Source organism: Zingiber officinale, chromosome 6A (assembly GCF_018446385.1).
Source record: "Zingiber officinale cultivar Zhangliang chromosome 6A, Zo_v1.1, whole genome shotgun sequence".
Taxonomy (NCBI): domain Eukaryota; kingdom Viridiplantae; phylum Streptophyta; class Magnoliopsida; order Zingiberales; family Zingiberaceae; genus Zingiber; species Zingiber officinale.
The window spans coordinates 41137620-41153361 of NC_055997.1; the positions used below are offsets into that span (position 1 = coordinate 41137620).

At 34.2% G+C, this 15742-nt stretch overlaps 1 protein-coding gene across 1 annotated transcript; it reads right to left on the minus strand.

The window, feature by feature from the left end:
- Positions 1 to 3128: 3128 nt before the first annotated feature.
- On the minus strand, positions 3129 to 13765 carry LOC121996320 (protein PIR-like). The gene is made up of 4 exons (XM_042550252.1): positions 13102 to 13765; positions 11648 to 11820; positions 4504 to 4719; positions 3129 to 3585 (listed from the first exon to the last, which is right to left on the minus strand). The coding sequence occupies exons 1-4, from the start codon at positions 13280 to 13282 to the stop codon at positions 3391 to 3393; spliced, it is 765 nt and encodes a 254-aa protein (XP_042406186.1). The 5' UTR covers positions 13283 to 13765; the 3' UTR covers positions 3129 to 3390.
- Positions 13766 to 15742: the final 1977 nt, after the last annotated feature.

Genomic DNA, 15742 nt, shown 5'->3' on the forward strand with positions numbered 1-15742 from the left:
GTTCACTCGTTTGAAACTTCTTATTTTTCTAAGATCCCTTGGACCTTCACTTGTCTGTAGTTAACTCTTCTAGAGCTTTTTAACTTACTCTTAACTTCTCATTTTTCTAAGATCCCTTGGACCTTCACTTTCCAGAAGTTCACTCCTCTAAAAATTTATGTTTACCAAGATCCACTTGGATTTCCATTTGCTAAGAGAACACTCTTCTAAGACTTCTTGTCTACCAAAATCCACATAGAATTCCACCCATGAAAGTTCATTATGAAGGATTGAAAACAATGTTGGAGGGGAGAATACACAGCAAAAATAGACAAACGAAATAACACAAGATGAACACCTTTGTTTTTACTTGGTTCACTATCCAGCGACTGTTAGTACAAGGTTCACACTTGTTGAGTGCTTTTATTGGATAATTCACTATAAGTTTGATATAAATACAAATAAATTGAATATAAAGTGCATGTAAATAAAAATATACTGACAAATGAAGAATATAATAACTTGAGTGTCGGTTGTTGGAGTAGTGTTTCAACGTCATAGAATAGGTTTCGGAGCAACGAACAAGTAAGAAAGTCGTATAGAATGTATGTTTCAAGTTGCTGGCTGAACCCTTCTTCCAGGCGCCTAGACCAGTTTTGGGGGTCTCCATCGAGGCTTATCTGATCCACCTTCGTCATTGACTTATCCAACTCCGAGCACCTAGGTTACTGACGTGGCTGCACCTTAGTGAATATCTATCCAAGTTGTCTTTATCCATTCTTGGTCGCCTAGATCCCTTCCAGACACCTGGAGTCTGATGTGTGCCAGCCAATCAGGGTGTGCCAACTCAGCTGTTTGCATGGCTGGATTTAGGTCATTCCGGATGCCTGAATCCTTTCTAGTTACTCGGATCCCCGAGCTCCTGGATCCATTTCGGACTCAACCATTTAGTGTTTGCTTGCACCAACAATATTATCGGCCAGCATGTATAAACATGCACTCCAGTTTATACCCTCTACCCTATGACCAAGTATTTTCACCTAACTGCTCTCCGGGCATAGCACAATAGTAAGAGGCACGATGATTTACCTATACAACCAGAGTTTGATTCTCATGTTAGACAACATTATGGTCGCAATGCACGAACTACTGGGGCAACTGGGTTGCCGTGTCAGCAAGGCCAACTTAAGACATAAGCCATTAAAGCCTAAGTCTAGGCTATATATATATATATAATGAAATATAATTATTAATTTATTTTAGAAATATATGAGTTTGACTAATAAATATTTAAAATTATAGATTAAAATAAAATTCAGTCCAAGTTTATTTTGATTCATAATTTTAATTTTTTACTAGTCAAATTAGATTTGGCCAATAATTTTAATTTTTTTATTAAAGTTAGATTTAATAATAATTTTAATTTTGTTCGTGGGTTAAATTTAAATTTGGTTGATAATTTTTAATTTTTAATTTTTTATTAGCCAAATTAAGTTTGATAGTAATGTTTAATTTTTGACTTGGTGCAGTTTAGATTGGGCATGCAGTTTTTAATTTTTAATGATCAAAATTAAGTCTGACAGATAATTTTATATTTTTTATTAATCAAGTTAGATTTTTTAGATAATTTTATTTTTTATTCTTAAAGTTAATTTAACTATAATAATTTATTATTTTTTGACTAAAATTTGATCAATAATTTTAAATTTTTATTAATTAAAATTTGGAAGTTAAGGCCTAATTTTTTTTTTTTTTTTTGTTTAGAACCTCAAAAATTATTGAGACGACTCTGCATGTTAAGAACTGCTATCCAATGGACGAACCAGAGTCCAATGGACCAATATCCTACTTCCAAATTAATTAGACTCAAGGCTCATATAAAAACGAGTATTTTCGCCTAACTACATCATTTAGCATAACACCTCGATCTAAATCCTTTTCTAAGCTCATGGGATTAAATATTCAAACAGGTAGGTGCAATTGCTGCAAGAATTCACCTAACAACATCATTTAAATGCCAAGTGACTTATGATTAAATATGTGCAAAAATTGAAATGTCAAATAGGACTTCAACTAGGGCAGTAAATTAGTCGAGCTGAGCTGAGCAGAGGTTTAGAGTGTTCAAGCTTGTTTGATAAGGTAACCGAACTAAGTCAAACCGAACTTAAAATGAACCAAGCTTTTGAAATGATTGTTCAAATTTGACTTGATTTATATTTTATGAGCTTGAGCTTGTTTCGTTTAAATGCTATCGAGCTTTTAATTCAAGGTTTGCTTGAGCTTGGTTCGAGCTTTACTTGAACTTGGTTCGAGTTTGGTTCGTTTAGATGTTATCAAACTCTCAATTCAAACTGTTTGATTGTTTGAAACTAAAATAGTTGTTTGATTGATTATTGAATTTGATAATTTAAACTTATTTATTTATTTTATTTTATTATTTATTCAGCATATTGAAATAAATTTTATTAATAAATATAATTCATGAATATTGTTTACGAACGTTGTTCACGAACGTTAACGAACTGAATCCATATATGTGTTCAAGTTTATTTGTTTAATTTAACGAGTTATTCAAACTTATTTGTTTAATTAATCTTGTGTATATTGAACGAACATAATAAAATTCTTACCAAATAGAACATCAAACTTATTCATAAATACTTCGTTCATTTATAGCCCTAACTTCAACCTATGAATTTTAGTGATACAATTTCTCAGACACATGAATGCTGGCTTATGGACTTCTGGCAAATTGACATTCATTGATATTGTAGTTGTGCAAAGAAGAAAATTTGCAAGGCCTGTGTGGCATAGCAATCTTTTAAGACTAGATAAAAGACAATAGTACTATTTTACATTTTGAAGGTCTTCACACTTCCTTTGACCTTCCTTCCGTGTTATGACAACTCAAGTTTGCCTATAGATTTTTGTCAACTGGCCAATGTATATAAGTTTAAATGTGCTTAGATAAATATTTCCCAAAGGATTTATGCAAAAAAACAAAAAAACACTCCATAGAGCGTTAGAGATGTTATTATTTATTTATTTTTTAATTCTGGTTGAAACAAGAAAGGATTTAGGAAACTGGCGTGACAGAAACAACCATTATGGTCGAAACAAGGATGAAAAAAATGGGAGCGACATCAAAGTAATCAGCAAAATTATACATATACTTTTTCATTATAAATTAATATAAAGGTTGATGAATACACACAAGGCAATATCAACAGAGTTACAAACTGATGTAAACTTTATCAGAATTTCGGTGGGTAGCCAAATCCCAATGATCCTTCTCTAATCATCGAAGCCACATACATTAATCCTCTAATCAATTGAATGAAACATGTACTACTTGATCATGAGAGAAGAGAAAATTTTGCGATTAGAATGTATGAACATACAAAATTACTATTAGGTTCCCTTCTGAGGCAGCGTCTCAAATGCAGAGACGGTATTTGCGAATCTAACCCGATGTAGAGGAGCACCACTTTGCTTGATGGCACATGCTGTCTTGTCTTCAAGGGGGCAACGTGCTCTTAATATGCTAAACACATGATTGTTCAATCTCCTCCCCTTCTTCATAGCTTCCAGTAGGTTCTCATATCCCTTCAAAAATACACAGAAAGTAGAATCAGAAAACTATTCTTATATGAACAGATCGAAAATAGAAAGGTACAGTTTAGTGTGAAAATGAAATGTTCAACCTCATATAGCTTAAATGAAATTACGTTTTCTATTTTTTGATTTTTAAGCAATGAGAAGGGCTAGGGAAAAAAGTTGTTTGGAATTTCATCAGACATTGTTTTCTATCTCTGGAAAATTTTCTGCATTATTCCAGAAAAATTGAACAATCTCCTGTCATAATAATGCAGTATTTTATGAGTCACTATGATTAAATTATAATCCATCTTTATCTGAAACAAATCAATCACAAAACTCTACTGGTTCCAAAATATTGTTGCAAAATGTGTTTCTACAAATTGTCCGATGGTTGAGGTGACTTGGATGAGATGTGGTAGCAAACTGATGTCAACTTCATGTGACAGCCATGTGGTAGCCAAGTAAAGCATGGGTGACAAAATGATTTTTATGTTTCATAGTAAATTTTAAATGTCTTATTCTTGATGGATTGTGGTTGTCAAATAGATTGCACCACTAGTTGACTTGACAGACTTGGGCACGAGGAAACAGAGGATTAGTTGAGTTTGAGGCGCAAAAATTACATCATTGAAAAGCACAAGTGCATTTTGGAAAAATAGACAGTGTGGTCGCAAAGTGAAGCTTCATGTTATATTTATCACTCAGGTAAATATTCTCTTACAAATTGCAGTTAATTCACAGGAAAAAAGGAACAAGAAATTATGTAAGCTTAAAATAACTTTCATAATTTGTGTAAAGGTTGAGGAAATTTGACACCAAAAGATCTAACTTGTTTTCTTGGTACTTAGGCATGGGTTATTCAACATGGCATAGCATTGCATAATGAAGTGAATGGTAAGCCGTATCAAAAAAAATCTTTTATACCTGCAAATTGTTGGCAGCCTTCAACCGATCAGAAGATTGTGTCACAAAGGCACCTTCTACTTCAGCTACATTTAGGAACTGGTACGAGAAATCAAAAAGTTCAAAGTGCTGTTGTTGTCCAAGTAAATAGATGATTGTGCAAGCAGCCCAAGCCACAGAATCGCCTAAATATTCATTTCTCCTTGATGTGTCAAGCAATGAGCTCTCCAAGTACTCCTGAAAGACAAGTGAATTGTCTCAGAAATAAAATCATTATATCAAATCTTCCAGTTGAGTTCATTCAGTCATAAGCTAAAATTTTATGCCAGCAAAAGGCAAATTCTCCATTCTGGAATATGCAATGACTAAAAACTGAAATTCTCAATCAAGATTTCTATTTTCAGTATCCACATGCTCAGTTATTGGTGTTATCTAGACGTGTTAGTAGCCATAAACATTCACAAATTTCTCAAATCTATTATATGATAAGCTCCTTTACCATGCAGCTGAAATTTGAAATATTTGAGTTAGTATCTATTTGACATTTAAAAAGGTAATCAATTCAAGAATTTTGTTCTACTACAAAGTTAAAACAAGGCAAAAATCAAAAGGGCACCCCTTTTATTGTTTTCATCAAGAGGGCACATTTTTTCAAAAAATATCAAAATGGTGCCCTAGTATATTTCTCATTCTGAAAATATCCTTATTCCCATGTTGTGTAACAACTATGATGTCACTGCTAGAACGTAAAATAACTATGACCATAGCTGCTACAACATGTTAAAGTAAATCAACTCAATCAAAAATATTATACATAAGGCGGCGTTATATTTAAATACGCTTTACCAACCTGGTCAAAATTGCCCAAACATGATCAAAATCACTCCAACTTGGTCAAAGTCATTGCAAAACCATTGTAACAGCCATGACAAAGCTACTACAATAGTTTTAAAATATTTTTGACCATCTTGAAGCAATTTTAATCAATTTTGAATAATTTTAACCAAGTTAATAAATATTATTTTTATAAACAATGCTCAATATGTATAGCAATTTTGACCATGTTGGGATAATTTTTTCTATGTTGTAGCAGTTATGACTGTATTTGCTGCAACGTTGAAATAATTTTCAGGCTGAGGGCACTAGTTTAATATTTTTTGAAAAAAGGTGCTTTTTGATGAAAATGATAGTAAGGGGCGCCCTTTTAATTTTTTTCCTTTATAATTTTGAATCCAATACTGTTACATGAGAAACCAACCTGTATATAATTGTCCACAAGGCATACCACTTGTATATAATCATTCTTTAATAGATATAAGGATGTTGATGCCTTCCTTCCTCAAAAAAAAAGAAATTGTGTTACATTTTTATGTTTTTTTAGACCTTGACATTTAAATTGCACCCTCTCATCCCACCACCAAATTGTTGGGGACCATTAGCCGATCAGCAAAATTCCATTCCCCTTACATTTTCTTGGACATCTACATTTGTAAGCAAGGTAACATCTGCTCCATATGGTGACCAGTAAGAGAAAAAAAATATCACTTTACTACATAATGGTAGGGTTGTTACATTGATAGGAACCTACATCTCATCGTATAAGAAAGTAAATAAAAGGATGAAATAGGGGATAAATGATCACTTGATAATGACCTCCAAAAATCATGACTTAGAGGGAATCCACCTCCAATAATGATCACTTCGAGGGCACTGGCTGCCAATAATGATCACTTCGAAGGGATAACTTCTGATAATCAAACTAACTTGATTAATTAATTGTAATGATTTCTTGCTTATCTCTAAATGTTACATAATGTATTTATGTATAGACATATAAGAATGCCTTGTCAATATAAAAATCAATAATAAATCTAATGACCTATTCTAACTTATAATATCTTAAAAGAGAATTTTAATAATAAATCTAACAACCTATTCTAAAGGATAATATCTTGAAAGGATTAATTGAATATGTCTATATGGAAAATGTATCATTCCACTATCCTTCACAACAACCTTGTCTTCTATGTTGATCTTTTTGTTGTTTTTTCTTTTGATGATTTACATAAAATGTGACCTCTTTTTGATAAAGTTATGATAGATAAATAAGCTTCTATGATTCTTTCGCGAGTTTGAAAAATTCCTTTGATGACGGGATGTACTATGTTAGGTCTTCTTTAAAAGTTTATGAGCATGCTAATACTTTCTTTTGTAAGAGCAGTGTTTGCATTCAGTCTTCCTTTGCTTAAACTTGTGTGAAGTCCTCATCAAGTTATGACAAAAGAACACTCCATGCTATGCTTGATGTTATCAATGATGGTAAGGTATTGTTGCTTTGCTCTCTTGACTGATGAAAGCAGAGATTGTTGTAGATGCAGCGACTTCAATTATGTTGTGATGATTATGATAGATGAAAATTCTTCTTATCACTATCAAGGTTTAGATTTACATCTGAATTACCTTTATAGCTATCTTGTTGTTTACCTTCATTGTTTGTGTAGATTGTAACCATAGTGTCATCTTGTACTTCATTGGCACTTTCTTGTGTTTCACTTTTATTGAGATCATTTTCTTTAAGTGCTCTATCGGTTCACTTTATAACTATCTTGTTGTTGTTCAACGAATTCTTTTACTTCATGGTTTGAGGAACTTGTAACCCTTCCAAGGCTTGAACTGACATTTGCATCTTGTACATCATTGGCAAAGCATTAAATGATATTTCCAGCATATTTTATGAGATATTTTTAAATTCATTTTTTAGGGAATGAAGATAATGAAATGTATTAGGGATAAAGGGTGGTGAGACATTTAGGGTTTTAGAGTTTTATGGTTTATGATTTTTTAATTAACTAATAGAAATAAATTAAAAATGTATAAAGTTAGATTCTTCAAATACAATCATAATCTTAGAGAGATTTAGGCCCAAGCTAATTATTGGTGCTATGGGATTGATAATGGTTCAATGAGATTTCCTCTAATACCATGTTGATAGGAATTCATGTCCCATCTCAAAGAAAACAGAGAAAAGCATGAAGAGGGAGGGAGAGAGGGAGGGGGAGGGTTAATTGTATTGTTTTCTTGTCTATAAAGGTTACAGTGTCTCTATATATACATATAACACTGTCTTGTCAATATAAAAAAAAGATTAATAGATGAACCTAACAATGTATTCTAAATGATAATATTTTGAAAGAGAAAATTAATAATAAATCTATCATCCTATTCTAAAGGATAATATCCGGCTATTTGAATATATCTATTTGGAGAACGTATCATATACGAAATCATCCTAAATCCCCTTATTTACTTGCCCTTTTTTGTATCTGTATTTTCTTTTCTTTTTCAATTTCTGATCAGTTGAGTCCTATCAAGTTATTACTGTCTATATAAAATCTATAGAAAATCACATGGGATATAGATTAGGAAGGTGGAATAACAGAATTTTTGTATCATACCAAAAAATTTATAATAAATGAAACAAACAAAATTAAGTAGGTAGAATAACGGAGTTAGTAGAGAAATCTTTGGTGAATTTTGATGTCAAAATGGAATGAGTCTAATGCTCCAGTCGAGAGAATTTTAACCTATATAATGGAAGGTCATATTATCTCCAGCCTGATGTGGTTTGCTCTTCCTTTACAGAAGGATGGACTTGAACAATCTGTTAGAGCTTCAAGCATAAATAGGTGATGCAAACACCTCGAGGCAATACTCATTCATTCATCAACCTTCAGTTGAAATGCCTCCTAAGACTCGAGAAGAGTTATCCCTTATTAAGGATAGAAGGTCCAGATACATCTATTCGAGATCTGACCAAGAATGCTAAGAAGATGGCCTCCTTTAGAGATGTACTCCATAGCCATACTAAAGGTCAACCGGCTACATCAATTTTGAGAGAGCTTCCCACTCATCTCTTGCCAAATAGCCCCTCTTGAATCTGTTGCCAAGCAGTCATTCCTTTGCTATACATCCCTTAACTGCTTTTAAAGTGGACAAAGAACATTAGCTTGCTCTATTAGGTAATGTTTTTGGCGACGTAGCCATTACTTGGAATGTTCTCTTTTTGAGACTACCCTCCACCACCCTTACATGTCTCATGACATAGCCATTACTTGGAATGTTCTCTTTTTGAGACTACCCTCCACCACCCTTACATGTCTCATGTGCCATTTCTAGAACACCTCTTTACTCTAGCAATCCAACACACTTCAATTACTTTCATTATATCTAGGAAAGCATTTTGTGACACTAGCAAAACTTTGCACAATGTGCCCATTGGCCATCTTTCATACTACCAATGGTCACTAAGGCTATGTAATTGCAATCCAATTTCTCATGCACCATGTTGAGGAATAGTGGGATTGAAATCCTTAACACCTAAACAAGAATGAGTTTATTGTGGAGTTCATCCAAGACCCAAGGTTTCAGACACTCCTTACCCTTTGGCAACCTACACATCTCTTGCTACCCATAGCTATCATAGCCAAAGGCTAAAGAAATGACCCTCACATCAGCCATGAGGATCATTCTCTAAAATTTCTTTTGATTGCTTGGAAATGGTAGGAGCCCATTATATCAAATTTTGGAAGTGTGGATGTGATTGAGAAGGATTGTAAGCTCAATCTGCATAGAGATGATATAGTCCCCACCCTGGGTGCACTTTTTTACATGCCAATGTTATCCCCGAGAGATCAACCTTAGTCTTACTGGTCAATACTACCATGTATTCATTGATGTTATCAGAAGAAAAAAATTGGTAGGCTTTATCATACCTCCTAGTTTCTGAACCATCAACATAACTTTGCTTAGTGGTGTCGAGATGAGGAAAGAGTGTTAGTGAAGATGTGGATGTAATGTAATCCAGCCTACCTTAACTAAAGTTGGTAGTCCCTCTGGATGCTCATGCATAGATGATTGATAAAAGTATCTGCCTTTATAGTCAGAGAAAAAGTTTTTGAGATTATGGGCCTTTGACTTGATGCATACATTGATCCATGTATAGTCTATTAGTTTATTCCTTGTTTGGATGCTTCAGCTGCAGTTAAACCCATTTACATGATGCAACAGCCAAGAAGTACCTTTGGGTTGCATGCTTGCTGGCCACCTTTTATTCATCTGTTGCTTCTAAGGAATTATTTGGCCAACTTTGGGACCTAGTGGAAATAACATGGTTGTTCGTATTTTGTTCTTTGCTCTCCCAGCCCGGTAGTGCCCGTGATTCAACTCTGCCCTAGGTGAAGTGGTTCAGAATGCTAGCTCTGTCCTAAATTTAGCTATCATATAGATATGCATTGTAGCTCTTGTTATGCTAGCAGTGCCTTGACCACTGAGTTGATTGGTTCAGTTGCTAGAAAGGTAGGAATGTGCTTTTATTGGGGCAACATTTTGATCTATTGTTGAGTCCTTCCATTCCAGTGGCTTTCCTTTATATCTAACCATCATTAATGGATAAGCTTTCCCCCACTCACTCATGTATAGTTATCCTAGTCCACAAGTGCCCAATTGGCTAAAGGGTGACAACTTTGCTATAATGGGGCAAAGAGTCAATTCCCAGCGGATGCACGCCCTTGGGGAAAAAAAACCCTTCCACCCTCTAGTCATTTGGTGGTTGACTATAAGCTGACCCCGTGATTTATCTCCTTTCACATAATTGGGGATGGGCTATGAGGAGCATTTGGGGTGAGTGTAATCACCTTTTGCTACAATGTATAGTTATCCTAAATTTTCTATGTATTTATTATATTGTCGTACTAAAGCGAGCTAGACCTTTTGCCTACTTATTCAGCCCAAAAGAGGAAACATCAAACACAACCACGAGGTGTCCCCACCGGGAATCAAATTTAATATGAACCAATCAACATGTTATATTCTGAAATTTAATTTAAATTAAAATAGATATATTTAGGGGTTGTTAAAATTTTTAGAATTATATTGGAGATTTTTACAGCATATTTTAAAAGCTTTTTTAGTGGTGTTATTTCAGTTAGGGATAATTTAGGAATAAGAATGGTTGATTGAGATTTTGCTGAAGTGGAAATTGTTTTAATTTTTCTTTTATTTTGGGTGAGTAACTGCTTTGCTCATGTTTTTAGAGTAGATGGTTAACTATGGTGTGGTCATAGCATCCTAGAATAGAAATAACTGAATAATATTACTTGCAGATGTGGAATAGATAGTGGATGCTAAATTATTTGGGATGGGTTTTCTACCCATTTAGATGATGTGAACCGTACAACAATTTATATTAGTTTCTTTTCTTTTCACATCAACAGTGCTTTGTTTACAAATGAGTGTGAGGTGCTGGACACAACACACTTAAGCTACCATAGTCGGCATGTATTGGAGGGCACACAGACACTACACTCTACAGTTGAAAGGGAGAGTGTAAGGGCTTATGCCCATTGGATAGACCCAAATACACGCATTGAATGGTAATTAGTGGTTTGCATTAATCATGTGGTTTTGCAATTAGTGGGGGTGGTATACTTTTTTTTTTATTTAGAAATTATTTATTGTTCAGTTCATGGTATACTCTACAGTTGCCATATTATGATTCATAATCAAGTCAATTTTACCTACTTTCTTCCCTTGCTACTCCAAGACCACAAGTAGAAGCTATTTTCCATTAGGTGGGTTAAGATTTAAGCATGGCTAAGTGGCGACTTTGGAGCAATTTTAGAGGAATTTCAGGCTTTACGATTATCTTCCATATGCCATTTATTCTATTGAAGTTATAGTTCATTATATGTTTTAATAGTTCATGTCACTTTTTAATTGTTGCTAGTAATGTAAGACTTTGATAATTAAGAAAGTTGGATTTTTCTTGTGAAGTTTCAAATAATTTATTTGGAAATCCTTTGCATGTTGTTCTTTGTGGAATTGTTGGTTAGTTGGTGCTAAGGAAACTTCTTGTGTGAATATCGTAGGTGTTATTCCATGCCTATGGACAATGAGATCCACTTGAGGCATGTAAAGTAACCCAATTATTTGAACCAAACTCAATTGTAGTTTGTAGTTTAATGTTTCCCTGCCCTAAAATTTCTCTGGCCTTGTGTAAATAATAATGAAATCTTATCCACTTTGTTAAAAGGACATGTTAATGTAAAGTTTTATGAACATAATTTCCACAAGGGTCATTTCAAAAATTTGGAAGCAATGGACTTACAAACTGAAGGCCACTAACAATGCGGTAGAAATCCTTAGAAGTTGTTATGTCTATAAATCCTGTCTTTGGAGTTGCACTCCATTTACTGTAGTGTCTGTCAACCGCTGCATTCACAAAAGCTAGTGCATATTCTAGTACACTTCCAGAGCTCAATTTGGATTTGTATAAAAGATCTGCAACAAAATATGCTTTACCCATTATTGCAACAAATAATCATTAATAGCTCAATTGAGTTGCAAAAGCAATTAAAATAAGAAATCCACATCATTAGAATAAGTGTACTCATAATTATGGATAAAGAATCAAGAAAAGAAGTTACAAACTTAATACTACAAATGTCCAGATTGGCCTCTCCTAACAGCTTAAGCTTTTGGGTTAAATGGTTACCAGATCAAATATAAGCAAGCTACCAGAGCAGGGAGTCCAGTGTCAGATATCCATAAAACCTAATTGAATGTAATAATTTGATAAACCAAGATCATAATCTAACACTCAGTCAACTTGGATCATGTTTGAACTACCAGCAAAGCAAAGCCGCAAAATAGAGAGAATAAATAGCAGAGCCACAGTAAAAACGGTATAACTAAATAATAACAAGACAGAAATTGCAGTATTTCAACTAATGACCTTGGCTACCTTAATCCCAATAGTTTAAGTCGTTAATTATTCATGAATTCACAATTATGTGCCACAATTTAACAATAGGATAGGATTAGGTCCTTTCTCTAGTAACCATGATATCCATTATCGATTATTGCCATGACATTGTTGTTATCACAAGACTTATCTGAGACAATCCATGATTGATTACTTTTTCTCATTAGCCAGATATCTTCACTTAGAGTGAAAGAATTCGCTAAACAATCCAATTTGCATCTTTCCACAGAAGGAAAAATAGAGAAACTTCCTCCAATAAAATAGTATATTTATAAATATCCTTTTTAGGCCTCTTTTTTTAAAAATATTTAACTAAAATATGTTTGTTTCTTTTTCAGATTAAATATATCTCAGTTAATCCAGGTACAATTCACTCTTTGAACCTTCCATCTCAGTTTTTCAATGATTGATTGGAATTTGTGGGTCAAGTGAGCAATAGGTTGGTATGGCCCATTAGAAAATTAAACAAATCCATCACATATAGATGGATGCTAAAAAGATACCAAAGAAATGATGTAGAACTGTAGGACAGGGCAACAAAAACTTGAACAATACAAATAGGTTAGGCTTGGTCCCTTCATTCTATGATTTTATTTTCATATATGAAATTTCCTTTTGAATAAAAAAAAAGTTGAACAATACAACAACCTATATTTTACACAGTCACATATGTTACTCTCGTACTTCAATGATGTAATAGCTACTTAGTCTTTCATCTAAGTATGATCCTTTATTTATGAAAATATTCTCACTTATTGCATGAAAAAGGTATGTTCACAATGGAAACTAATGCTTACCGGCAGCCTCTGCTTGTTTTGACATGATCAGGAAAGATGATGGATTCAGACATGAAGGGTTTGAAACAACTGCAGAAGCAACATTTTTGAATAAATTAACAAGAGGAGTATCACTATTATCAGGTTTCTTTACTTCTCCATCAGACCCAGGAAGCAATCCTAACCACATTGCCGTCTGCATAAATTGGACAGTATCTGTGTGTCTCTGTCGAAGAACATTGTTGAATAATGAGTTCCAAAAATAAAATTAATAAATAAAGCGAGAAAAGCTAATTTGGATGTAATAAGAAAAACACAAAATTTTGTCTGCCAGAGGTTAGATCAAGAATCTAAATAATTACTATGCTGACATTTGTTCACCTTAGACCAGACATTTACATTACATGTGCCTAAAATCCCGTACCATGCTTGGTGAAATAGTCAAAAAAATATCGTTCCAATAAATCCATATAGTTGTTTTATCCTTTTCTTTTTATTCTGCATCTCTTTCCTCCTTCCATGTCCAATTTGTCTCTGGTACCATAACATTGCAATGTTAGCACGACATTAAAACAATATCGTTCCGGTGAAAGTTTCACTGAAACACATGCAAATATATCACTACAATTCCATTTCAAATATGGGTTGCTAACATGGTTGACGAAAAACTTGGTAAGTTATCTTTGATCACTTGATGTTATCTTCTCATCCTTGAAAAACCAAACAGAAGGCTGAACATTAATCAAGATTAGTAGGCAACCATGTCATAATGATAAAGATGGGAGGAGACCTATTTGTAGATATGTACAATAGAAATAAGGTAGTATATATAGATAGAAGAAATTATCTAGAGAAACTAGCCCAAAAATATTTCACCACGACATGGTATCTGAGCAACTTTCCCATGCTCTTCTTCAATTCTTAGGTCTAACTCATCTCATGGAGAGTAGCTAACCCCTTCTCATCTGAATCTCCTGCCTGCAACATCTATGTCCTCTAGTTTCACGAGCCATCCAAAATATGCCGTCTGCAACAAACTGACTGCATTGCCTCCATTTCAATGCAGAACTTCCACAGAGGCCATCACAAGTCGGCATCACCACATACTTACCAATCACCAGTAAGAGGCATTAGGCAAGTTACTATTTCTTCACCTTTACCACTTCCCTAAGTTTTTTAGGTACTTGAATTTCCTTTGAATTTATTTTACATATGCAAACTCACCAAGCAACTGACATGTTCAATAATATTTATTGACAATTTCATTTCTTATTTCTATTAGGATTCAATTACTGGAAAGGTAACTGATGTAGAGTGAGAGTCTGATGGGCTTTATACTTGATTGTGCACATATGCTTTTGTGTGTTTGTGACATCCATTTCCATTATGGGGGTCCAAGTGTGAGTCATATTATGTCAATTAGAAAAACATGTTTAGTCTCCCTCTGGTTCACTAATATTATAATACCCCAGTCTATTATAAATATATTCAATTCTAGTGCTTCTAAAGGACTTAGTCAATCACCTTACTTGTAGCGCCGGTTCACTTAAATAAACCATGTTTATGTTATGGATTGATACTAAAGGATTTAAGTAATTAATATGTTAATAGATTAATGAATCCGGCCCGATTTGCTAGCAATCTGACTCAGCTTACCCTTTTAAATGCATGCCTTATATTTTTTTTCCCTCTCCCTTAACACTTGAAGCCGTTGACCTCCCTACACCCTCCATCCGAACCCTAGCAACTTTGGAGGAGAGAGAGGAAGAACCTCGTCGGAATGCTCAAGGTCATGTTTTCCCTACGTCTCGTTAGTTATCTTCCTTATGCAAAACACCAAGACAAGGTTTCCTTTTGTTGTTTTTGCATTTACTGCACCATATGGATCATAATATGATATTTTGATGTATATTGCATATAATTCCGAAATTTGGTTGTGAAAATTTGACAAAGTTTATCAATTTTGGTTGTAAAACAAAAAAAAATCTGGATGCTAGAGATGGTTCATACTGTTATTCGGGTGAGGTAGGAAGACCGGTGACTAGGAATTGTTCTGGGCTGTTTGGGTGAGTGAAGAAGATCGGCGGCTGGGGATTTTCTGGGCTGTTCGGGTGAGGGAGGAAGACAGGCAACTGAATATTTGTTTGGGTCCTTGCTAGGCTGATCGAGTGAAGAAGGAAGGAGTCAAAGTGGGTGTTGTGAGATGGAGTTTAGTGTCCGGGGAAGGATGAATGAGAGAGCACGGGGAAGGATTCTTAACACAACATTTATCTTCTTATTTACCTCCCATATAATAGCACATAGAACTCTATTATCATAACGGTTAGTAGGATGTTATGCATGGAAGTTAACTATTTGTTTGACATGCAAAGTAAACCATTTTATTTATTTAGCAATGTCTTTTTATGCATGAAAAGTAATATTTTTTGTTTAATAAAGTAAACTATGTGTGAGAATGTGACGAGTAGGGAATCCGACTTAAGAAAAGTCCGATGAATCTTACCAAAACAAAAGAGGTTTGAGAATCCGACTTAAGAAGGGACCGGTGAACCTTACCAAAGCAGAGGGGTTTGAGAATCCAACTTAAGAAGGGTCTAGTGAACCTTACTAAGCTAGTACTAAGATAAAAAGTATGGTCAAACGATCAGAGGTTGATGTACAA

Coding starts and splice junctions, on each gene's coding strand:
- LOC121996320 (XM_042550252.1), bottom strand. CDS start 13,282: ATGCAGACGGCAATGTGGTTAGGATTGCTTCCTGGGTCTGATGGAGAA. Junction 11,821..13,101: donor AAAACAAGCAGAGGCTGCCG/GTAAGCATTAGT, acceptor ATTTTGTTGCAG/ATCTTTTATACAAATCCAAA. Junction 3,586..4,503: donor AGGCTGCCAACAATTTGCAG/GTATAAAAGATT, acceptor GTATTTTTGAAG/GGATATGAGAACCTACTGGA.